Source organism: Phascolarctos cinereus, unplaced genomic scaffold (assembly GCF_003287225.1).
Source record: "Phascolarctos cinereus isolate Bilbo 61053 unplaced genomic scaffold, phaCin_HiC Scaffold_1;HRSCAF=81, whole genome shotgun sequence".
Lineage (NCBI taxonomy): Eukaryota > Metazoa > Chordata > Mammalia > Diprotodontia > Phascolarctidae > Phascolarctos > Phascolarctos cinereus.
Window position 1 is genome coordinate 214,025,524 of NW_027555514.1, and position 26,049 is coordinate 214,051,572.

The following is a 26,049-nucleotide window of genomic DNA, read 5'->3' on the forward strand; positions in this document are numbered from 1 at the left end:
CCATGTAAACGCGTTTGGCAATAGGAAACGGTATATTAGAGGGGAGGGAGTGGCGGAGCAGGGCCAGGCAGGAAGAAGCTGGAAGAAGACACTTTACAGCTCCTGCCCCCTTCCCAGGCTTTTCCCGAGTGCCGGCTGGCCGAGCAAGCGGCCCCCGGGGCCCGGCGGGGCTGGAGAGAGAATCGAGAGCATCCCCACCCTATCCCCGGGCCCCCAAGGGCCCCAGGACCCCAGGACCCCAAGCAAGCAGCCCGGAGACCCAGCATCCGTAGTCCAGATCCAGAGGAAGAGGAGGAGGAGGTATCAGGGGCGTGGGAGGAGGAGAGGAGCTGGCCTGAGTCCACACCTCTCGCCTTTCTCCCCTCCCCCCTTAGTCCCAGGGCTGCTAGCCTTCGGGCCACAGCCCAGGGCAGAGCAGGGAGGTGAGTCTGGGTCAGCCCTGGGGGAATGGGGAGGGGGAAGAGTTCGCTGATTTCCAGGCGTGAAGCCCGTATTGTGATTGCAGCATGGGATATCCTTATTCCCAGAAAACCTCAGCCTTATAACTGGAATTCCTGCAACTTCCACTCCATAGGCCTAAACCTGTAACCCCTAGCCTACAGCTCTGGTCCCCAACACATGGGGGTTGTTCAATAGTGTAGTTTAGGTAATCCATAGGCTCTGAAATTCCCCAGATCATCCTTCCCAGTTGTGTTACCTCACTCCCAAATCGGAGACAGCAAAACTACACTTTCTAGGTTCCCCTTCCCTGGTTGATTTGCTGATTTGCAGGGGTAGATGGGCTTTTCCAGTGAGCAGAGGCCTCCTAACTTCTAAATCCTGGTGCTGGGACTGAGCTCTCTCGCTGACCATGTTAGTTTCTTGAGTCTTTCTCCAACTCTCCTTTCTCCAGACTTGGTGCCACCCATTTGTCCTCTGAATTTCTGGTCTCTTCATCGAACCATTTCCCTCACTTTTCAATAACATGTCCCAGATCTAAAGTGTATATAGCCTTTTCTGCATTGATTGAGTTCAACTTAATCTTTAAAGACCTACTCGGTGCAAGGTGCTGAAGGTACAAAGATAAGATATTAATCCTGCTCTTAAGGAGTTTGTGATCTAAATGGGGGAGAGTAGAAGGACAAGTATATGAGCAATTATGATATAAGGCAGTGTGAGATAAGCTCAAAGGAGAGATCCAGGCAAGGTGTCATAGGGGTTGGGGTGGGAGGGGGTGGGGGATGGGGAGGGTGGGGACAGTGTCAGGGAAGATTTCTTGGAGGAGGTGGCTTTGAAAGAAGGGAGGATTAAAAGGCTGGAGACAGGAGTAGAGGTATCCTTTTCAGGCATGTGGTATGATTAAGACTGCAGGTTCGAAGATGGAGAGCCAGCAAGTAGAGAATGGGAAGGAGAGTAGTCTCATGAAGGAGAATAGTATGAGATAAAGGCATATTGTAGGCAGAGGTGCCTATTATATAGGAACCAGATTAAAATGCAATTGGGAAAAGTTTAACAAAAATACAGTACAATACAGGTAATGTTAATTTGTGGTTTTCTAAGTCAATCTGCCACCAACAGGGAGTCTTTTGTATGATTGCGTAGCCCCAGTTTCTATGTGAGTTTTGACACCACTTTGCAAAGGACCTGGAATGCTAAGGCCAGGGAGGCAGTGGAAGCTACTGAAAGTTTTAGAGTAGAGGGGTAAACAAAATCAGCCATTTTTACACTGATTACTTCCTGAGAGCCTCAAGGAAGGCTGCAGAATCTCATTCCCAATTCCTCTCTGTTCCATTGGCTCCAGAGGAGGTTTTCTGAAATATCAAATCCCACGTGTGTGGGCAGAATCAAGCTGGTCTCTACCACAAGTGATGACCCTTTCCTGGACTGGGAGTTCTGGCCGCTTCTTGACCTTTGCCTCAATCAGGCAACCATCTGACCCTGTAACTCTAACCCCATAGCCACAACCTTTTTATTGACAAAGGTAGTAAGATGCCTAACAGTCAGGTCCTGACTCTGATACTAACTAGCTGTGTGACCTTGGGCAAATTACCCTCTCTCATCCTCAGTTTCCTTATCTTTAAAATGGGCAAGTTGGGGAAAGATAATCTTGGCCCTAAATTGCTCCTATGGCTATCCTTCAGAGGCAGTCCTTTAGAGGGCCAGCATCTCTGTCTTTCTTCCTCTGGCTCTCCTATAAACCCATTCCCTGCCATCTTGGGATATTCCCCTTACCCCACTCTCCCTGACCACCTTAGCTTTGTAGACCAACGTCCACTGGGCATGCTGTCTAGAAGACCATCCTACTCTCTCCCTTTTCATGAAGAGATGAGAATATATGCCTGGTTTGGGCAAATTGATCTTCGTCTAAAGGCAACTGGGGACTCTGCCCAGAGAGGACCATATCATGGGTCCTACTTAGATGAAACACATCTGTTTCTTTTTCTTCTATTTAGTAATTAGCCCTACACAGTGACATGTTGTGCTGTGAGCTTTTCACTTCTCTGACCCAGGCACCCTCAGGATAGGGAAGATCTGAAGGGAGGAAGAGACATGTGATCATAGCTGGTCATATCCAAGTCTTGTGCATTTTGCCTCCATAACATCTCCCATATCTGAGCCTTTCTCTCCATCCCCAAAGCCACTACCCTAGTTGAGGGCTCTCATCATCCCAGTATGAGTGCAGCAGCCTTTTAATGAGGCTCTCTGCTTCCATTCTCTTCCTTTCTCCAATCTATCTTACATAGAGCTTGCAAAACAATCTTCCTAAAGCATAGGTCTTATCCTTTCTCAAAAAGCTCTAGAGGGTCCCTATTTCCTCTGGGATAAATACTAGCTCCTCCAACCAGCATTTCGGCCCTTCCCACTCTGGCTCCAATATGCCTTTGTAGACGGCTCACATTACCCCCTTTCACTCACTGCATACTCAAGCCAAACTGGCCTGCTAGTGTTCCCAAAATTTCTTCTGCTGTCTTTGTGCCTTCCCACAAACCTTCCCCCATGTCTGGAACATGTTCCCTCCTCTTCTCTGCCTCTCAGAATCCTTAGCTTCTTTAAACCAGCCTGGTGTAGTGGATAGAGGGCTGGACTACAATCCTGCCTCAGTACCCTGGGCAAATCACTTCACCTGGGTGTCACTTGATGACCTCAAAGGTCTCTTCCTATTGGAAAGGTTTAGTCTGCCTGAAGGGGTGAATTGGGACTGGATTTAGGTCTTCCATGAACACTCCCCACACTTCCCCAGTGTGCTTTTAGCCACTCAAAGAAGCACGAGGGACTAATGGAAAGATTACTAGAATTTCAGTCATCCCAAAAAGATTCTATAAAGCATAGGTGTGCTGGTAAATGTTTAACAACAAGTGTGTGTGTGTGTGTGTGTGTGTGTGTGTGTGTGTGCACGTGAGTGTGTTGGGAGCGGGGCAAATATATCCAGACATACTTGTAAGTTTAATCTGCATTATTAAATTTTTCCCATCTTTTCTTTTTTTAAAATTAATTTATTTTAAATTATCAACAATTACTTCCATAAACTTGAGTTTTAAATTTTTCTCCCCTTTCTTCCCCACCACCCTCCCCAACACAGTGCACAATCTGATATAGGCTATACACATACATTCCTATTAAACATATTTTCACATTAGTGATGTTGTAAGTAAGAGGAGGAACCACCAGAAAGAGGAAACAAAACCCATTTTTTCTTAAGCCTGAAAATCAACAAAACAATAAATCAGGCCCTGATTTGTAGCATTTGCCAATGCTCATATTGAAAATTTAACAATCTATTCTCTCCAGGGGTACCAGCTGGCTCAGCTCAGGTCCATTTTCCACAGAAAACCTTTCCAGAGCACCCTAATTAGTGCACTCCCTATCCTCAAATTCTTTTGTACTGACTGACTGACTCACAATGTCTTGCACTTAGTAGGTGCTTAATATGTTTGGTTTGATGATGGGTTTACAGATAGAAAGGACTTTAGGTAGATTATCTAGTCTTACTTCCTCATTTTAGGATTCCTGCCCACTGAAAGTTATCAAGCTGACCAAGGCTTCTGCCTTGGGGCATGCAAAATAACAGGCAGAACTCTAGCCTCTAATCATAAAACTGATATTATGGGAAGCTACAGGCCTTGTCTGATCTGATCTTTCCAAAAACAAACCTTCGAAGTGCCTTATTTCCATTTTACAAAGAAATCTTAGGCTTAGAAAGATTCGGCTACTTATCTACTGTCTAAGTATCTGAATCAGGTCTCCTACCCCAGCCTTCTGAATGGAAATCCAGTAGTCTTTTGACTGTTCCCTGGTGCTTCTGACAGTGACTAAAAGCGCAAAGGAATTGGGGAGACTGGGGGGGTGGGGTGTCATCATGGAAGACCTAAATCCAGCCCCCATTTACCCCTTCAGGCAGACCAAAACTGTAGGTGGGTGGGCTTTTGATTGTTAGAGGTATGAAGCATTTCTAAAAAATCTTCTCAAGGCTTAAGGTTGAAGTCCCAGGCATGGGAAGAAGAGGGGTTTGGAATGTGGCTGTTATAAAAGGATTAGACATTCAGGCCTGGCCTTGTCTGGTCCATTTCAGTTATATAGTTTCTGAAATACAGCCTTTTCCTGTTTAGCTTTTGGCATAAGACCAATCTGAGCTTGGTAGCCTGCTTTTGAGATCCACTTCAAATCCGCTTGCCCAAGTCTCCCACCCCCAGGATCATAATATCCCTCCCCCTCCCAAACTGTTGTGGCTCAAATGAGATAATAGATGTAAAGCACTTTGTGAACCTTAAAGTGCTGTGTAAATGCAAGGTATTATTATTGTCCATTATAGTTATTTCATTATTTTCATTAGCCTCTCGAGTCTGGTGATGACTTTATTCTCTGAGTCTTCTATTACATTGCCGCAGAGTTCAAGCTTGTTTATAGAGCAATACAGAAGTGTGCTAGTAAATATTTAACAACCAGGCTGGGGGGAGAAGGGGAAGAGGAAGCACGGGTTATGGGAGAATAGTGCTTTTAGATCTATAAAATTTTTCTCACTGCAACACCAGGACACGAGTAGTGCATAATATGGCTATCACCATTTTACCTCTGAGGAAACTAGGCCTCAGAAAAGGAAAATGACTTGCCCAGACTCACGTGGCCAATAGTTGTTCAGGTCAGCATCTTAACCTAGGGCTTCTGACTCCAAGTCTACTATTTTTTCCACTGAGAACATCTAATAACATTCACCCTCAGGAACCTTTGCTGAGCAGTTTTAGCAGCTTCTATACATGTGTGTATGGATGTGCACCCCCCCCATACAAGCACACATATGACATACATGCATGTAAAACACACAGAGATATACCCCCAGCCATTTACATATCCACACACCCCCTAATATCACTGATAGTGATATAACCTGATAGGTTATATCCCACTTCCGGGCTTAACACTCCCACCTCCATTCCTAATCTTTCCTTGAAGATTTTGTTCACCTGCTGCATCTCAGCTCTGCATTTACTAGCTGGGGGCTGTAAGCAAGTGATTTCCCTTCTCTAATTATATATAACTACCCCCCCTGGAAAACAAGGAAGTTCGGCTAGGTGACATCTAAGGTTCCTTCTGGCTCTAACAATCTATGGCTCTAACTTCACCCAGACCCCCCTTCACCTCCCCACCTGTCCCTGTAGAAAGGCACCAATCATGGAGTAATAGCACCCACCACAGGTAGATGATAGCCCTCCTCTTCTAGGTGAGAGTCCCTTGGTTGAAGGCCATAAAGCTGTCCCATCCTCCACCCCACCTGAAAGCTGTCCCTTAAGTCTATCCTCAGAGAGTGTAGAGATAAGAAAAGGGAGGTCTAGGAAACATAACTGAAAATGAAGGTATAGCTCTAGGTTCCGTTTCCTTCTTCAGCTGCTGGCCTGAGGTGGGGGTGGGGTGAAGCCAGGAGGAAACAGAGGCCCCCAGCACAACCAGGAAGGCTGGAGCTGCCCCCAGTGTGGGGAGTGCTTGCTGCATTCAGGGTTATCCTGCCTCACTTCATTTTCCATGCAGAAGGACCTTTTTTTTTTTTCCTGCTGAGGAAATCCTCTCCTGTTGCTTGGGACCCCTGGGTCACTTCCTAGGACACACCTGGACCTCCCTCAAAGAAAGTCTTTCTCCCTGTTGAATCTCCATCCCTCTTACTGCAGTCTCAGTCCGTAATTATAACTCAACATGCGTTACTTTGTATAGTTTTCAATAAGATCTCATTCATACCTTTAGCTAAGTATAGTTAGTGTAAAGATTACTAGTTTTGGAGTCACAGAACTTGGGGTCAGATCGTGGCTCTGCTTCTCACTGGCACATCCCTTTACCACTCTGGGCTCCAGTTTCCTCATCTGTAAATTGTTGGGATTGGAATAGGTGGTTGGTAAAGTCCTTTCCAGATCTACATCCTATGACTTAACAACTCTATGAGGCAGTTGGAGTATTGTCTCCATTTTAACAGATGAGGGCAGTGGGGCCAAGAGATAATGACAAAGTCGGTCAGTCAATCAATCAATCAACCATTAAACATTTATTAGGGCTTACTGTAAGCCAGACACTGTGCTACATGCAGGGGATACAAAAAGAGGTAAAAGACAGTCCCTGCCCTCAAGGAATTTACAATCTAATTTGGGAGATAACATGCAAACAAGTATATACAAAGGCAGCTATTGTTGGAGCTGTATATGGGATAAAAAGGAAATAATTAACTGAAGGGAAAGCACTGGGAATTGAGAAGAGTTGGGGAAAATCCCACCGGTAGAGGGTGGGATTTTAGTCAAGACTTAAGGGGAAACAAGCATTTATTCTACGTACTAGAGATATTGAATGACTATCCAGGGTAAGAATCCTCTCCACCGCACCATCTTGTTGTCATTGTTATTCAGTTGTTTTCAGTCATGTCGGACTCTTTGTGACCCTATTTGAGGTTTTCTTGGAAGAGATCCTGGCGTGGTTTGCCATTTCCTTCTCCAGCACTTTTTACAGATGAGGAACTGAAGAAAACAAGGTTAAGTGACTTGCCCAGGGTCACACAGCTAATAAGTGTCTGAGGCCAGATTTGAACTGAGGAAGTTGTGTCTTCCTGACTCTGGGTCCAGCACTCTATCCACTGAACCACCTAGCTGTGCATTGATTCCATTGACATACCATAAATATTGTTTAGCCATTTCCCAGTAGGTGGGCATTCCTTTTATTTCCATTTATTTGTTGCTGTAATAAGGATTACTATGAAAAATGCTGTATACGTGAGTCCTCTTTCTTTCTTTTATTTTGTTGGGTCACAGACCAGACCTGGTATCCTAGATCCTAATGCATTAAAGGGTAGTCATAGGTTAGTGACTTTTTGGACGCCATTCCAACTAGCTTTCCAGAATAGCTGGACCAACTCATAGTTGCACCAACAATATATCAGGGTGCCTGTTTTTTTTTTGTTGTTTGTTTGTTTTGAGGCAATGGGGTTAAATGACTTGCCCGGGATCATACAGTTAGTGTCAAACATCTGAGGTTGGTTTTGAACTCAGGTCCTTCTGACTCCAGGGCCAATGAACTATCCACTGTACTACCTAGCTGCCCTTAGGGTGCTTCTTTTTCCTATAGCCCCTCCAACATTTGTTGTTTTCCTCTTTTGTCATCCTTGACAATCTGATTATACTGAGGTAGAACCTCTGAGCTGCTTTCATTTCATTATTTGGAATATCAAACATTGGGGCGTTTTATCATATGGTTGTTAATTGCTTGGATTTGTTCCTTTGTAAAATGTTCATTCATATCCTTTGATCAGTTGCTATAAGGGAATGACTTTCGACATTGAGCCTTTGACAAGTGAGAACTTGGATGGTTTCTGAATTGGGAGGGGATGGCAAGTTAGAATCTGGGCTAGGGACTTCAGGTTATAACATGCTCTACCACTCTTGTTCCCTTTGACCCCCTAGCCAGCCAGGGTCACACTGTTTCACTTCTCTCTCCCTTAGCAAGGGCCGCCCCCCTTGCCCCTCATCTCTTTTCAGAAGTAAAGAAACTATTTCTAAGGACATGCTAAGGAGAGAGGAGTCAGGGGAGGGCATCCAGAGAAGGGTACACCTTAACTCTCAGCAGCCAGGTGGCTGAGGTGAGGTAGGAGTAGGACCAGGTATGGTTTCCTTCCAAGACTCATACTTCTGATGTTGGCTACCTATCTTGAGCAAATCACATCAACTCCCTAAGTTCCTTCAATTATAAAATGAAGATGGGCCCTGAGGTGCATGTCTAAATTTGGAATCCTAGGGTTCTATGACCTGGAGGGTCCCCAGAAGGCCCAATCTGTGGTTTCTCACCCTAATTCATAAGTCATATGATTGAAAGCTGGAAGAGACTTTAGCGGTCATGTAGTCCAACATCCTCTTTTTCCACATGAGGAAATGGAGGCCTAAAAGAGCTTTCTCAAGATCACCCAGGTAGTAAGTAGCAGTTGAGATTTAAACCGAGGTCCTTTGCTATTTTTATTGTATATAAAAGGGATTAAATGGAAAGTCAGAAGATCTTGTTGTGTGACCTTGGTCAAATCACCTCCCCTCCTCTCTGGGCCTCAGTTTCCTTCTTTGTCAAATGAAGAATTAGACTAGATGATCTCTAGGGTTTCTCTCACCCTAAAGTTCTCTCACGATGAGTGGAAGTGGGAATAGCTGGCCCCAGGCCTACCTCAGACTCCAGTGACCTGGCCCATCCTAGGAATGTGGCTACAGCACCTTCCCCCACCCCCAAGTGTTTTCGTGACTCCTCTGTGCTCTATCCAGACCCCAATCTAAACAATCTTGATTCCTGTTCCCAGCCTGGCTGGACGGTGAATGGCAGGAAGTGGAGACAGTCGCCTGTTTATGTTTCAGGCCGCCAGGGTTGGGAGGGGTGGGTAAGAAGGTGGTACTGGGGCAGGGGGAGAGCAAGGGGCAAAGGGAAGGGGCCAAAAAGGGATGCTTGAAAAGCAGTGAAGGAGTCAGGCAGGGCAAACACAGGAGAAGGAACACAGGATAGGAGAAAAGCGGGGCCAAGGAGAACCAGGAAACGACTTTTGCACATCTCGGAACGCACTGGTTCGCAGCCTTACCAGGCTCTGCTCCAGACTCAGTGACCAGGGCATAAGAGGACCGGGTGCTTTCATAACCCTGAATCACTGATACTCTGTCTCCTTTCCCCTTCCCCCTCCCCATACCCACACCCTTTACTCCTCCCAGGCGGTTTGGTTTCCACTGGGGAAGTTGGCCCGGACTTCCCTTACAAAGCCACTCCCCAGAGTGAGCTGCATGGGAAGGGAGGAGGACACCCCCCCATTGAAAAAAAAAACCCAACTGAAACCCAACAAAACTCGACACTCAACAATCACAACTCCCAGGGATTCTGAGTGGGAAGGTCATTTTAGGGAGCTACATGTAGGACTGGATGTAGGGTCAGCGACTCACCACCCTTCTTTCCTATTCCCCCTCTAGGAAGAGGCCCTGAGTCCCTCTGGGATGGACCTACTCATACTGCTGCTGGCTCTGGGCCTGGCTGATGGTGAGTTTTTATGAGGTGGGGGAGTAGGACCTTGAAACCCATCCAGGCCTAGGGCAGAAAGGACTGGAGGGAGGGGCAGGGAGCTTCTAAATAGGAGCTAGGGATGCTGCTCCAGCTTTTGTCTTGGCATCTGGGCTGGATTTGGGGGATTAAGGGCGGGAAGAGAGAACCTCTTGTAGGAATTGTGAAGGGGTAGCCAAAAAAGGAGGGACAGGTAGACAGGTGACTGAGAGAGGAGAGATAGTGTATGAATGATAAAGCAGAGGCATAAAGAAAGAAAAGGAGGTAGTCCTCACGGCTGAACCCCCAGACCATCCTTTCCTTAGTTTCTAATAAACCATTGGATCCGGTGAAATTCATAATCTCTCTCTCTTATAGTTGCCACCGGCTTCACCTGGGCTGAGGCAGGATTATGACTAACAGGGCTAATAACCTTTGTAAACTTGGAATTCAAGGCAAAAGGGAGCTTCAAGACTGTTCAGTCATAGAATCACAGAATTTTAGGTCTCAAAGCAATTGGCTGGTTAAGTCTCTCATTTTTTAGGCAATAATAACAGCTCCTATGAGAGTGCTAAAGACCTGGGTTCAAGTCCCACTTCTAACACATGCTTACTGTGTGTCCCTGGGCATCTCGTGAAGTCTCAAGGTGCTCCCGGATAACTCTTTAAGGCTCAAAATTGAAGAACAGGTACAGATCTGCATTGGTAGAAGCAGTTTCCTCACTGGATTTCCTTCTGCCAATGAAATCAAAATCTCTTCCACCAAAAACAACTCACATCTTTAAGGAGTTTTAAGATTTGAAAAACACTTTCCTTACAACACCACAATACCTCTTTGAAGTAGTTAGTGCAAATATTATTTATCCCGTTTTATAGAAGTAGGGAGGTCACATAGCAACAGAGGCAGCATTAGAACCCAGGTCTCCTGTCTCCGAGGCCTCTACTTACTTTACTGTCTTGCTCCCTAGCTGAGTTGGTATCTTGTTTGTTTGTTGTGTCTTTTTTTTAAAGGCAATTGGGGTTAAGTGACTTGTCCAGGGTCACACAGTTAGTAAGTGTCAAGCGTTTGGTCTGAGGCTGGATTTGAACTCAGGTCCTCCTGACTTTAGGGCCGGTGCTCTATCCACTGCGCCACCTAGCTGCCCTGTTGTGTCTTTCTTAAATCTGTACATTTTAATTTTTTTTCTTAACCCTTACCGTTTCTCAGTGTGAGAATGAGAGGAAGTATTTTTGTTCCTTGCCATGCCAAGCCCTGGAGGTAATTTTAGACACCCCAGTGGCCAGAGAAGGGTTAGAATCGGTTACCAGAGACCACATCTCCAGCGAATGTGGAGGCTTCAGGTCTATTAGATAATGAGTAAACCATCACAAAGAGTAGCCTGGGGTTCAGCTGTGAGTACAGGACCACATTCCTTCTAGATCCATCTTTACAATTAGAAATAAAGTAAGTGGGAGAGATGGTGGTGGAGGAGACCTGACAGAGTAGATGAGAGAGGGAGTAGATGAGAAGGGTGGTAGTAGAGGAGCCTTGGGATAGAGTAAATGAGTGAACGAAATGGATAGGAAGTGGTGGAGTGACAGAATATGGGGAGATGAGCGGACAAGAAGGAAATAATGGAAGTCAAGGGATCAAATGTGGGAAAGAAGTAAGAGTAAGTCTATGGCCCTCTCTCAGGATTCCTCACCCTTTTCTGCTTGCCACTTGATCCAGACTTAATCTCGTAATATGAGACTGCAGTGGCAAGGTTGTTTGGTCTAACTGTTGGGAACAGCTTTTTTTTGTCTTTTGTGAGGCAATTGGGGTTGACTTACCCAGAGTCACACAGCTAGTGAGTGTTATGTGTCTGAGGTCAGATTTGAACTCAGGTCCTCCTGACTCCAAGGCCGGAGCTCTAACCACTGTGCCACCTAGCTGCCCCTGGAAACATCTTTAATCATGCCTCTTGGTCTCTTGTATGGGACTTCTGGGGAAAGAGTGCCAAGAGAGAGTGAGCTATGAGAGCTCTGAAGGCCTGGGTGGGACCAGCAGAGCTTGGTGGTGGTAGTAGTGAAGGAAAGGTGCCATTCATTCCTTTCTCTCCTTCCCCCACCCTCTCCAGGATTGTGCTGGGAATATTAAGCTAGATGTAATGGAGTTTGTTGGTAGATGGGGGTAGGAGAAACGGTTTAAAGCCTAAGGTAGGAGCTAAATTGCTAAAAGCCGGAGACCCAGAACAATGACTGACTCAGAGACTTGAAGGCATCCGTGATACAATAGAAAGGATGTGGGAGCTGGAGTTAGAGGATCTGGGTTCAAATCTTGACTCAACCACTCTGTTCATGTGGTTGGGTGAGTCAGTCTGCTTCTTTGGGCCTCATTTCTCTTTTCTGTATGATGGGGGTCGGTAAGGCTATGTTGCCTTCCAAGGTCCTTTCAAGCTATAAATGCACAGATATATGAAATGGCCTATGTTGGGGCTACAAGCCAAGGATACTAGGTGTATTGATAGAAATGCATTACAATAGGGCAGCCCTTGTTGTAGCTGTTGGCTCAGAGCCCCTCTGCTACGGGAGCCTGGGTCCAGTTTCAAGGGTGTGTGTTTTGGAGGCTCTCATATTGGGAGTTGAGATTCCAAGTCCCTGAGTTGGCCCTTCTGTCCTTCTGTCTATCAGGTGGTTCTGCACTGTCCTCACCCAACTCTCTCTTGACCTGTGCCTGCGAGAACTTCAACTGCAAGGGGTCTTCAACCTGCCAGGGGTCTTGGTGCACTGTATGGCTGGTAAAAGAGCCGGGGGGACAACCCCGGGAGACTCGGGGCTGCAGTAACCACCACCACCACGAGACGTGCCTGGGACTGCCCACTGAGGCCTTTGCCCAGTACTGCTGCTACCAGCCTCTCTGCAACCTCAACATCTCCCTGAAGCTAGCAAGTGCGGGTCTCATTTTCTACCCACAACCCTGGGCATTGCTGCCCTTCCCACCCAGCTAGTATCTCTGCTTGCTCCTACATATACCACACTCTGTCCATCCTTTCAACTCAATCTTGAGCTTCTGGCCTATTCAGTCCTGATGCACCAGTCCAAAAACTCCCACCATCACTGGTTTCTAAGGGTCCCCTGGGAGAGGGAAGGAGATAGGCCACCCACCCTAGTTCTCTATCCATCTTGGGCTTGGGATCAGGTGTATTTCCCTTCTTAAGAGATAAAATAAGTCTTACAATCCATGTTTATCTACATCCAACTTGGGCTTCCCAGAGTCCAGTGGACAGAGGATTATTAGAATGGAGTAGGGTCTTGACTGGTCCCCTGGGGAATGAGTTCCTTACAGAAAGTGGATCTCAGTTGTTTCTCCACTTTCACCAGCCCCACCAGAGGAACCCCATCAAACTAACCATCTGCCACTGATCTTGGGCCCTGGACTAGCTCTGCTGGTCCTCCTGGGGCTGGGGGCCCTGGCCCTGTGGCGCCTCAGTCGGAGGCGTGAGAAACAGAGAGCCTTGCACAGTGACCTGGGAGAATCCAGCCTCATCCTGAAGGCCTCGGAGCTGGGGGACAGCACACTGGGGGTGAGGGCCTCAGAGTTTCAGGGATGTGCAGAGGAGGGGAGAGGGTGTCAGTGAAGGAAGCACAGAGATAGCGAGACAAGAAGAAAGAAGCAGAGAAAGAAGTGGCTGGAGTTATTGACAAAGTGAGGAAGAGGCAGAGGACACAAAGACATTGACAAAGAGAGGGAGAGGGTGAGATGAGAATCACACAGATGCAAAGACAGATAGAGAAGGGGAGAAAGACAGTCAGACATACGGAGAGACAGATAGCTATGTGCTTTCCAGCCCATCAGGAGCCCAAACTTGGCTGGAGACTCCTAGAAAAGGGAAAGAGAGGTGGGAAGGCAGGGAAGCTTTCCTCTTACACTTTTCCCTTGATGACCCCAGGACCTTTTGGACAGTGACTGTACTACAGGCAGCGGCTCTGGCCTCCCATTCCTGGTCCAGAGGACAGTGGCTCGGCAGATTGCTTTGGTAGAGTGTGTGGGTAAGCTGGGGAGAGGGGAAGGAGTTAAATAAGGACTTAGGTTCATGGGAACAGGAGACAAAGGAAAGGCTGCCCTGTATTTTAGGTGGGAGTGAGAGAAAAGTGAGAGAGGGGCCATCCTGTGGAGAGAGGGAGGAACAAAAGGGGTCACCCTGTGTGGGGGTGGGGTAGGGAGAGGGGAAATAGGATAGGGTCCATCCTGTGAAGGGGGAGGGAGACAAGAGAAAGGGTAAGGGGAAAGGAGGGAAGTAAGAGAGGGAGTCATCCTTTGGGGAGAGGGGAGGTCCTTACCTCCCTTGTATGTTGTGAGGAAGAAGGGAGGCAAGAGAGGGGCCACCTTGTGGGTGTTGGAGTGAGTAGGATGAGGAGATTAAGAGGCTAGGGTTGGACTCTGAGATTGGTTTAAGGTCCGAAATATAGCCACAGTTGGGTCATGTAGATGGTCAGAGTTAGAATACTGGATAGGCATCTGGGTGAGGGTCTATTCAAGGGTGGGGCATGAGACTCTCCCATCCTGCCCTTCCTCTCACCCCTCCCACAGGCAAGGGCCGCTATGGTGAAGTGTGGAGGGGCCTGTGGCATGGTGAGAGTGTGGCTGTCAAAATCTTCTCCTCCAGGGACGAGCAGTCCTGGTTCCGGGAGACTGAAATCTACAACACAGTGCTACTCAGACATGATAACGTTCTTGGTGAGTAGACTAGGCCAGCCCCAGCACCACCCCCTCAACACACACACACACACACACACACACACACACACACACACACACACACGTCTACATGCACACACACATATATACATGTGCACACACACACACACACACACACCCCATCTATAATGGAGTCTTGGAAGAGCTGAGTTCTGACACCATCTGTTTGCTGTTTTCAGTTGTTTTTCAGTCCTGTCTGACTCCTCATGACCCCATTTGGGGTTTTCTTGGTGAAGATACTGGAGTGGTTTACCGTGTTCTTCTCTAGGTCATTTTTACAGATGAGGAAACTGAGGCAAACAGGGTTAAGTGACTTGCCCAGAGTCACACAGCTAGTAAGCTCTCAGGCCATATTTGAACTTGAGAAGATGAGTCTTCCTGACTTGAGGCCCAGCACTCTATCCACTGTGCCACCTAGCTGCCCTTCGCTGTTTGTAACCCTGGGCAAAATACTTAACTGTCCAGACCTAGTTTCATCATGTGTAAAATAGAGATAAATCCTTACACTGCTCACCTGTAAGGGCTGTTGTGAGGATGCCACTTTGGCGATCTAGAATACCATAGACATGTGAGTGATTAGCATTAGGAACCCCATAAAGGCCAACCACCCGCTTGCTTTGAGTCTCGTGGTAGACGAGGCAACCCCCGAAGCCTAACCCCGTCCATGTCACTACTCAGTTGTGACCCTGACTTCCCCCTGCCTCCCAGGTTTCATTGCTTCTGACATGACGTCCCGCAACTCCAGCACCCAGCTGTGGCTGATCACCCACTACCACGAGCATGGCTCCTTGTATGACTTCCTGCAGCGGCAGCCACTGGACCGAGGGCTGGCCCTGAGGCTGGCCCACTCCATTGCCTGCGGCCTGGCCCACCTTCACGTTGAGATCTTTGGAACCCAGGGCAAGCCAGCCATTGCCCACCGGGACCTGAAGAGCCGCAACGTCCTGGTCAAGAGCAATCTCCAGTGTTGCATAGCGGACCTGGGTGAGGAGTCTGTGGGAATGGGACCAGGCTGCTGATGGGTCGGTGAAGGAGCTGGGCCTGGCCTGTTCCCGGGAGGAGAGGGCTGGCCCCAGTAATTTGGGTCTGGGTTCTCCTACAGAAAGGGAGACAGGCAAGCAGAAGGAGGGGTTCTCTCTGCCTCCTTTTCTGTTTGTTTCTGCCTCTTCCATGTCTCAGCCTTTCTTAGTCTGCAGAGGCAGTCAGCCTCATTGGGAACCTCAGGCTAAGACTCAAGAGACCTGGATTCTAGTCCCATTTTTGGCATGTATTAGTACTGGGCAAGTTGTTTAACTGCTCTGGGCTTATTTTTCTCATCTGCCAAATGGTCACGATGATGCCAGGGTTATTGCATGGGAAATGCTTCATAAAGCCTTACGTACTTTAGAAACCTGGGTGTTTACTATATGGCGGGCACTGGGCTGAGAGATGGGAATATAAAGGCAAGCAGTTGTATTATCTCATGGGATTCTGTGGGATAATCTCAGCTAAAGTCACTTTGAAAAGTTGTAAGAGTGAGATGTTATAATTCTCCCTTCCCCTGTGTGTCTCTGTGTGAGTGTGGGTTTGTGTGGTTCCATCTTTATTTCTCAGTCTTTATCTCTGTTTTTTCTCTCTGACCTTCCCTCTTCTCCCTTGTCTTCTACCCAATTTTCCCTTCTGGGCCCTAGGCCTTGGGGAATGTCCTGAGAAGGAGAAACCCTGGGTGGCACATTGGGGTCATGGGACCCAGAGCCCCAGATCATGAGGCACTGGTACCCCACAGGCCTGGCAGTAATGCACTCCCAGGGCAGTGACTCCCTGGACATTGGCAACAACCCTCGGGTGGGTACCAAGAGGTACATGGCGCCAGAAGTATTGGATGAGCAGGTTCGCACTGACTGCTTTGAATCCTACAAGTGGACAGACATCTGGGCCTTCGGTCTGGTGCTGTGGGAGATAGCACGCCGGACCATAGTGAATGGTGAGTGATATTTTGTGTCACCCTGACCAGGGCATTCTTCTCCCTGGCCTACTGATGGACTGATGGGTTGACTTCCTTCCCGGTGTCCAGCTTAATCTTCAGTGCCCAAGGATGGAGGGATTGGCAGGTGGGGTACAGTCTCAGTGGAATGATGTCTATGTGGGGTGCCTGTGGTGCTGCTTTGGAAAGAGTACTGGGCTTTTGGCAGAGAGAAAGTAGATTATAAATGCAAAATGTCAGATATGGCCAATGTATTGATTTGGTCTTCATTTCTTTGTTACAAGGGTGATGGCTATCTATGAAAAAGAGAATCAAAGGAGCATTTTCTTAAAAAGAGCCTAGACTTCTGAAGTCTGAAGATCTGGGTTGAATCCAGGCTAAGCTTAGGTGATTACTACCTGTGTGGTTTTGGCTAAATCACTTAACCACTCCCACCTTGGCTATTATACTGGTACAGTCTGTTACAGGGTTCTTGTGAAGAAATCAGTTTGTAAATCTTTAAAGTGCTATAGAAATGTGAGCTATTATTATTCCTTTTTTCATGGGGTTCAGACGGAAACAGTCCTGGGCCTCTTGCTATCCTACTTTGTAGTTAATGTTCTACATGGTATGGCTCAAGGGAGCTTTCTGGAGTTGAGTAAAAGTATTCAGATGTTAGCTCATCCTTTGTAAGCTAATGGAAAGCATCATCCCAGTAGCAGAGAGGATGATAGGGATGGTGCCATACATGATGTTATCTCCTCTGTTAGGCCTCAACAGTTATCCCTTCCACATCGTGACTTTTTCCATCATGGTTTCTATACATTGTGGGTCGGCATAAGAAATTACTGTAGTATTTTGTATTTTTTTCATTTCTTTTTCATACGGTATTTTTACTTAACATTGACCTACATATAACCTATGACCAAATACTTAACTCAGATTTTACAATTTGGTAAATTATAATTTGGTACTGCAAACACCTTGTAAAAGAAAAAGAAAAAAAAATCAGACCTTTTCTCTGATGTGGAAAGCCAAAAAATTGTATATAGATATTCTAAATTGAGGGGGTACTGCACCCCCTAACCCCCACAATGTGGAAAGGATAACTGTATATTGTAAAAGCTTTTCATTTAGGGAAGTTTGGAGAGCTAGGACAAAGATATCCAGTAAAATGTCATTCTTAGGTTTTTGTTTTTTGTTTTTTTTCATGGATCAGTGGTATGTCTAGACCATTGTGGGCAATAGTTTGGTTTGTGGTAATGGTCCCAGATTGGTCCAGTTTCTTGGTTGAATTCTCCAGAATATTTTGGAGTCTGTATTTATAGAATATGGATTCATCATCTGAAAGCCCATTAAAGACGGTGAGTTGATGTATAATTCTAGCCACCAAGTTGTCTTACTACGTATTCAATAGGTGCTAAGTTGTTATAGTCTGCAGTGACATGTTGCATAGTTTCTACTGTTTCCTTAAATGATACTACTATTAGGGAGAGGCAGTGTGGCATATTGGATAGAAAGCTTCTTCTTGAGGCTAAGAAGATGTGGGTTCAGGTCCTGCCTCTGATTTATACAAGCTGTGTGACCCTAGGCAAGTCATTTAACATTTACCTTTACAAATTGTGGAGAAGGTGCTGACCTGCATTGGTAGGGGGAGTTTCTTATCTGGGAGTTCCCTATACCCATAAAATTATAGGTCCAGTCTTCTTCCCATTATTATCATCATTATTATCATGACTTCCTTTTTTTTTTTTTGAGGCAATTGGGGTTAAGTGACTTGTCCAGGGTCACATGGCTAGTGTCTGAGGCTAGATTTGAACTCAGGTCCTCCCGACTCCAGGGCTGGTGCTCCATCCACTGAGACATGTAGCTGCCCCATGTTGAGACTTCTTAACAGATACTCAAGCTGACTTGCTGATGGATTTTGGCACCTGGTTGGGTCTGCCTTGGTCATGACTCATCTATGGCCGTTGTTGTCTGAGTTAATAAAAACACATATCACTTTAGGTGTCCATGAGTAACCAGATAAATAGGTAGATAATAGTAATAATATTCATGATAGTGCCTCAAATTTCTATAGTTTTCCCAGTTTCACGAAGGGTTTTTCTCACAATGACCCTGTGAAGTAGCTTAGAAGAGTATTATCCCCGTTTCAATAATAGCTAGCATTTATATAGCACTTTACAAGTATTAACTCATCCTCATAATCACCCTGGGAGGCAGGTGATTTATTATCCTCATTTTAAAGTTGAGAAACTGAGTCAAATAGAAGTTAAATGACTTGCCCAGGGTCACATAACTAGTATCTGAGACTGGATTTAAACTCAGTTCTTCCTCACTCAAAGGCCAGTGCTATATCCACTGTGCCTTATGACTGCCATTTTTATAGATAATAAAGCTGTCGGAGACAAGCTGTTACTTGTCTATAGTGGCAGAACTACTAAATATCAGAGCCTGGATTCAACTGAGTTCTTTTGCCTCGAAATCCAATTAATTGTCTTTCCATTTCTCCGCCAAGATGAACACAAGAGTAGAATGGTCTTAGGAATTACTGTTGAGTGGGGAGGGTCTGTGGTGTGGGCCTATTAGGAAGTCCTTCTCTCACTGGTATCCCGATGGTACCAGGATCCTTTGCATATGTGAGGGGCAGCTCCACACCAACCTTAGTAGCTGCCGTCTCTCTTAGGGGAAGCATTAGCACTTATGAGATCGTAGGATTTAGAGCTGAAAGGGAATTTAGAAAGCAAGTCCAACCCTGTATTTTACAAATGAAGAAATTGGAACCCAGGCAGGTTAAAGACTTCAGCACAGTCACACAGGTCAAACCCAGGTCCTCTGACACCATTTCCAGTGCTCTTGATACAACTCTGGTCTGTCTCTTCTGAGTTCCCCCCCAGAATTCACCTGGGATGACTGAGAGGCTTTTAGGTGGGTGGAAGGAATGAAGGCATCTGGAATCAGGGGAGATTCCCTTCCCCAAGCCAGAAGCAGGTGAGGGCCTAGAATCCTCAGCCGGCAGGCAGAAGGAGCAGAGAAGCCAACTGCTCCTCAGGGCAAGGCAGAGCAAGCTCATTCAGCTTCACACAGTGTTCATTATAAACACTGTAATCTGGTGTCAGCCCCGGCTCTGATTAAAGACCCATTAGACATGCTCAGGCCTCAGTGTGGTGCTGATTAGGACATGCAAGTCAGGAGGGGCCTGGTTGGAAGGCAGCCACCTCCAGCACAGCTGGAGCATGGCCCTAATGGGGATGTGGCCTCTGTTCTTGGTCACTGGCTCAGTGCCTGTGATCCAAGAACTTAGAAGACAGGGTAGGAAGGCTGGCTATCTCTAGGCCTAGAGGTCCTTCCAGTTTGAGCAAAGATTTCCTAAGAGCCCTCTGTGGCTCTATGGGAAGCATTTTCCTTCTTTCATTTTTTTAAAACATGTTTTATTTAGATGCCTTTTGTTTTCATATCACAATGCTTCTTGATATCATCCCAGACAACCCTACCCACATTAATTGGACCTTGCAACACACACATATACCCCCCCCACCCCAACCCCACCCTCCACACAAAATCAAGCAGGAGACCCACTGAAGTAGCAACGGCATTGGCCAGAGTATCTACTATTCCGTATCTGTAGTCCTCCATCTCTCATCAGAGAGGGGAGAATTGTATTCATCATCTGCTCCTGAGTTAGTCTGAGTTGGGCTGCCTTTTAATGTCATAATCATTATGTATATAATTTTCCTTATTCTGCTTACTTCACCTTGCATCAGGGCTGCATGTTCAAATGACTCCATTCCTCAGGCTATGTATTAGGGGAAGATTCCTTTCTTACATCCAGCTGTATAAATCAAACACTTCCTATATGCCAGATACTATGCTAAGCAGTAGGTTGGGGGGGGGGGGAGATAAGGTTCTTGCCCCCAGGGAGCTTATACTCTAATGGAAAAGGCCACATGTAAATAAATAGATACATACAAGATATAGCCAGAAGAGAGGGGAAGGCTCACGTGGCTGGGGAAGGGGGGATCCCCAAAGGCCTCCTGCAGGAGATTTGAGCTGAGTCTTGACAGAAGCCAAAAATGTCAATAAGTAGAGATAAAGAGGGAAAGCACTCCAGAGAGAGGCAACAGTCAGTACCAAGTCGCAGAGATGGAGTATTGTATACTAGGAGCAGCTTTACCCTCTAGGGTTATCTTCCCTTCTGCCCTTGGACATATCTTGTAGGAACCTATTTATTTTCATGAGGCCAGGGACTCTTGTTGTAGATTTGCCTTTCTTTGTATCCCTCAGCCTATGGTACATAGTAAGCAATTAATGCACGCTTGCTGATTGATTGATTTCTTAAAAAGTGGTTCTTATTTTTTTAAATATGCCACTAATAAAGATGAAATTAAAGCCATTATAAAGAGTTATTTTACCCAATTGTATTCAAATACATTTAACAACTCAAGTGAAATGGAAGAATATTTACAAAAATATAAATTGCCTTGATTAGCAGAAGAGGAAATAGAATATCTAAATTGACCTATTTTAGAAAAAGAAATTGAACAGGCCATAAATGAGCTTCCTAAGGAAAAAGCACCAGGACCGGATAGAATTACAAGTGAATTCTATCAAACACTTAAAGATCAACTAATTCCAATATTAAATTATTCAGAATAATAGACAAAGAAGGGATCCTACCAAACCCCTTTTATGAAACAAATATGATACTGATACCTAAACCGATTCCTAAAAGGAAGAGTAAAAACAGAGATTTGTTAAAAAAAAAAAAGTGGTTTCCCCCAGTTCTATAGTATCATGAATAGACCAAAAAGTGCATGGAGGTAAGTAAAGGGTAGGAGGGGCCAGGCAGTGAAGAACATTCAATGCCAAACAGTTTTCATATTGATTCCAAAGTTAATAGGGAGCCACTGGAGTTTAGAGAGCAAGGCAGTGACATGGTCAGACACCTAAGCAGCTGTGTGGAGGGTGGATTAGAGTACGTATAAGTTGTTCAGTTGTGTTTGTCTCTTCATGATCCCAATTGAGGTTTTCTTGGCAAAGATACTGAAGTGCTTTGCCATTTCCTTCTCCAGCTCATTTTACAGATGAGGAAACTGAGGCAAACAGGTGACTTGCCCAGGGTCACACAACTTGTAAGTGTCTGAGGCCAGATTTGAACTTAGGAAGATGAGTCTTGCTGACCCCAGGCCCAGCACTCACTGTGCCACCTAACTGCTCTAGAATGCAGGGTAGTGGAAACCAAACTGAACCAGTAGTCTGATATGAATCATTATGGCATAATGGAAACAGTACTATATTTAGAGTCAAAGGACCTGAGTTTTGATTCTAACTCTACCTTTACTATTTGTGAGACCTTGAAGCAATTCTTTTTCCTTTGCTAAGTCTGTTTCCTTTAACTGTAAAGTAACAATAATAATAGCTAGCATTTACATTGTGCTTTAAGGGTTGCAAAGGACTTTACAAATATTATCTCATTTGATCTTCACAACAACCCTGGGAGGCAGGTGTTATTATTATCTCCATTTTACAGATGAAGAAACTGAGGCAGGAAGCAGCTAAATGACTTGCCTAGGGTCACACAGCTAGTAAGTAGCTGAGGTCAGATTTAAACTCAAGTCTGCTGAGCTCCAAGTTCTATAATCTATCCACCTAGCTACTGCTAAAATGCAGGTAATTGTGTTTATATTACGTACCTCATAAGGTTATTGTGGAGAAAGCTTTTCGGATAAGTACAAAGTACATATAAATATCAGTTTATATTTTTGTTGTGGTTTTTTTTTTACTTAAAGGTAGGTGAATACAAGATCTCATTGTGTTTAATTTTTTTTTTTACATTGATTACAAAACAAAGGCATTTGACCAAGCAGAGTAAAATTCAGGCTCAAAAATTCTCCTTCAGCAAGGTGCCTGCAGTCCTATCCAATAGTCATTTATTAAGCACCTACTGTGTGCAAGGCACTGACCCAAAAAAATCAAAGTGGTTCCCTGCCCTCAAGGAGCTTCCATTCTCTGGGAAATGGGGGGTGTACAACATACAGAGAGATAATTATGTAAATTACAAGGAAAATTGAGGAGGGAGGGAGGACAGGTAGCTTGGGGGATCAGTTGGCAGGTGAGGTGAGCCTTGGAGGAAGACAGGTTCTGTGAGAAGGAGACGGGAAAAGTTTATCCTAGGCATGGGGAATGGCTTGTTCAAATGTATGTAGTCAGGAGATGGCATGCTGAATTCAAAGGGAACAAGGAGGGAGAGGTTATTGGGAGAAACTCCTGAAGGAAAGAGAGGCAATGTAAACCAGAAGCCAGGTGGCCCCGGCCAGAAGGGCCATCCCTTCTTCAGACGCAGGAGTAAAGCAAAAGAGAGATCTTATTTATTTATTTATTTATTTATTTAGGTTAGGGAATTGGGGTTAAGTGACTTGCCTAGGGTCACACAGCTAGTTAGTGTCAAGTGTTTGGTCTGAGGCTGGATTTGAACTCAGGTCCTCCTGACTTCAGGGCCAGTGCTCTATCCACTGCGCCATCTAGCTGCCCCCAAAAGAGAGATTTTGAGTGTGGAATAAAGGAGGAGAGAGGGACTCCTGGCTGATGGCCTCTATTGTTTCAGTAACATAAGAAGCAATGAAAAGAGGGCCGAGTTTGGAGGCAGAGGACCTGGGTCTGGAATCTTGGCTCTGGCACATTCTGCCTATGTGACCTTGGGCAAGTCACTTAACATCAGTGGTCCTCATCATAAGATGCGAGAACTGGACCAGATGACCTCCAAGATCCCTTCTGGCTCTAAACTGACGATCCGCTGGTTCCCTGTTCACACAGCAGCGCAGGCAGGGGGTGAAATAAGGACCTCTTACTCTAAAAACAGTGACCCAGATTGGGGTCCTCCCCATCCTGCACCCCATCTCCCACGTGGGGCATGGTGTCACCATAGTGTCTCTGCTCTGCCCCCCAGGCATTGTGGAGGACTACAGACCGCCCTTCTTTGACATGGTCCCCAATGACCCCAGTTTTGAGGAAATGAAAAAGGTGGTTTGTGTCGACCAGCAGACCCCAAACATTCCCAACCGGCTGGCTGCGGATCCGGTGAGTTGGCACCCGCAAAGAGAGACAGAGGGAGGCATGGGCAGGGGAGGAGGGAGAATTCTCAACTCTAAATACTTGCAGATCCATTTTATCATGAACAAGCTGCAGGGTGTAAGCGGGCTAGGGACTGGGCGACGCTGGACGATTCAGTGGTCAGGAAGCAGGGCCAGAGGGAGACAACTGAAGTAATCCATTGGTACACATGTCGAGCCAAGTCAATAAGCATTTATTAGCCACCTATTATGTGCCAGGCACTGGCATGTCCATATATCTTGAATACTATGTAGGACATTGCTACATATCTCTTTGCATCTCTCCTATCTCCTATGGCAGATGTCCATTGCTGTAAGGGGAGCCCTAATTTGTTTGAGCTTCTCAGAGCCCTTCCTTCTCTAGAGAAGAAACAAGGAAGATTTCCCCACCATAGGGCTTTTGGATCTTAGAATCTCACTCTTGGGAGGAATCTCAGACATTATATAGTCCAACTGGCATCTGACTGATAACCCTTTACAATATCACTGACGAATGGTCATACAGGCTCGGCTTAACACCTTACAGGGTACCCATTAATTTGAATAGTGCTTACTATATGCTAGGCACTGTGCTTAAGGGCTTTACAATTACTATCTCTCTCACCCTCACAACAACTCTGGGAGGTAGGTGTTATTATTATCCCCATTTTACAGATGAGTTGACTAAGACAAACAGAGGTAAAGTGACTTGGCCAGGGTCACATAGTTAGCAAGTGTCTGAGGCCAGATTTGAGATCAGGCTGACTCCAGGCCTGGCATTCTTTCACTTTTGGATAGCCCCATACGCACGTACTCACAGCCCGGGGTAGGTTCTTTGGGACTAACTCCCTCTGGGCTTCCTTTGTTTCTAGGAATGGGGTCAGTAGAGCTTGCCTGGCCCTGAATGCATGAGCTGAGTGGCCACACTACTCTTCTCTGGGATCCTAGCCCCAATATGTTTCCTAAAACAGTTGTTGTCCACTGCCCATCCCACCTCCCCACAGGCCAAGGTCTGTGGCACCAGGGGAAGGGCCAGGCTACCTCTGCCCGGCTTGGTAAGACCTTTGGTGAACACTGCCCCCTGCTTTCCCTCCACAATCTTATTGTGGTATCTTTGCCTGCAGGGGTCACCCTGCAAAGGATAGAATCCCCAAGAATAGGGGAAAATTGCAATGGAGAATTTTGGTTCTGATCTCCCTCTTGCTTCTGTATCTCTTAGAGGGGATTGATTGTACAGGGAGCAAGGTGCAGATAGCATCTACAGACAAAATAATGCTTCTCCCGTTGTCTCTCTCCTCCTCTTTCCCCCTTCCTTTCCTTCTGTGCTAATTTGTTTTTCCTCTCTCTCTCTCTCCACTCAATCTGTCTCCTTCCCTTTCTTCCTCCATTTTTACTCCTCTCTACTTCTCTGTTTTTCCCCTCCTCCATTCCATACTTCCTCCCTCTCCTTACCTTTCTCTCTGTAATTTTAATTCCCATGCTTCCTATTTCCCTCTCCCGATCCCTCTTCCTCTCTCTTTCTGCCATCCAGTTCCTTTCAGGTCTGGCACAAACGATGCGGGAATGCTGGTACCCCAACCCTTCGGCCCGCCTCACAGCCCTGCGTATCAAGAAGACCCTACAGAAACTTTGTGCAAACCTAGAGAAGCCCAAAGGGATTCACTAGACGTCTGGTGCCTGTACGCCCTGTGCCCTGGGGAGGGCTGTATGGAGCTGTCTGGGTCGGACCTCTCACTGCTACAGAGTCTGCTTTCCTTATTATCCAGGATCATAGGAGGAGAGGAATGGGGAGGGTGGTCCCCTGAGAGGGCAGCTATGGCTGCTGGACTCCACGCCTCCAGCCCCCAGCTCTCCCAGCCAAAAATATTGCTGGGCCTGTAATCTGATGCCAGGGCATCTAGCCCAGTCTGAAGGAACAGTCTCCCTGACGCCTGGCTTTCCCCCACCCCCAACACACCCACACTAACCCCTCCTTCCCCAGGAAGCCTAGATCCCAGCTGCCCCCAGCAGCAGGAGAACACTGCCCTAAGACGGGATCGTGGGGAAGCCACCAACACCTAACTGGGGTAAAGGGTAGGGAACGCCTATTCAGCCGGCCACTCAATTCCCCTGGTGTACAGATGCACTCACCAACACAGAAACAGAAACCCCATTCTGCTCTGCCTCACCTGTTGCTTGTGCCCTTTGCCATGCCCAGTCCCAGCTTCCCAGGGTCAGCAGAGAGGGTGCAAGGTTCCCAAATCCCTTCCAAATGGCACCCTCCTAGATGGTAAGCCTCCTTGTGAACAGTGTCACATCATATGCCCCTGTGCCATGAGGATCTCACCCTATGCACAATGTGTACACCCATCATCTAGCTGCATCCAGGATACCTCTGCCCTGAGTCCTGTGGACTCAACTGCAAAGTGCCCCCCCACCCCCGTCCTTGCTCTCCCCAGACGTCATCACTGCACACAGAATATCAGTTATGTGGGAAGCCACGTACGGTCACTGAATCCTGCCTGTCAATTATCCTTGACCAAGGGGCAACCTCTACCCCAAACCACTTAACCTGGAATTAAACCTCGAATTTTCAAGCTTCTCCTGGGCTAGTGCTGAGCAAGATTGAGGCTGGTGCGTTTGTTAGCAAGTTGCACAAAGGTGGTGATGGTATTGAAAGGTCAGAAAAGGCTAGTGCCCAGCCTGAGGGGGCTTCCAAAATACATAGAAGGCTACACTTAGAGCTTTCTGTGTTTAAGTCTAAGGCTCCACCCATCCCCAATACAAATTCATCTTCCCTTGTACCTTGCCAACACACTC

At 46.5% G+C, this 26,049-nt stretch overlaps 1 protein-coding gene across 4 annotated transcripts; it reads left to right on the plus strand.

Annotated features, from left to right (window-relative positions):
* Window positions 1-25,831, plus strand: ACVRL1 (activin A receptor like type 1). Of its 4 annotated transcripts, none has more exons than XM_020966225.2 (10): window positions 2-422; window positions 9,435-9,501; window positions 12,153-12,410; window positions 12,843-13,045; window positions 13,412-13,511; window positions 14,053-14,199; window positions 14,929-15,204; window positions 15,986-16,183; window positions 23,109-23,239; window positions 24,782-25,831. In XM_020966225.2, exons 2-10 carry the CDS (start codon window positions 9,459-9,461, stop codon window positions 24,914-24,916), a joined length of 1,491 nt encoding a protein of 496 aa, XP_020821884.1. In that variant the 5' UTR covers window positions 2-422; window positions 9,435-9,458; the 3' UTR covers window positions 24,917-25,831. The 4 variants fall into 4 exon arrangements, with proteins under 4 accessions (XP_020821886.1, XP_020821884.1, XP_020821885.1 ...); XM_020966226.2 differs by having other exon boundaries at window positions 2-300; XM_020966227.2 differs by lacking the exon at window positions 15,986-16,183 and having other exon boundaries at window positions 1-422.
* Window positions 25,832-26,049: the final 218 nt, after the last annotated feature.

Bases quoted from the DNA above. Each gene is read 5' to 3' on its own strand.
- ACVRL1 (XM_020966225.2), top strand. From the start codon at position 9,459: ATGGACCTACTCATACTGCTGCTGGCTCTGGGCCTGGCTGATG. The intron at 13,512-14,052 runs GTAAGCTGGGGA...CCCCTCCCACAG, and splicing joins TGCTTTGGTAGAGTGTGTGG to GCAAGGGCCGCTATGGTGAA. The intron at 15,205-15,985 runs GTGAGGAGTCTG...GGTACCCCACAG, and splicing joins GTGTTGCATAGCGGACCTGG to GCCTGGCAGTAATGCACTCC.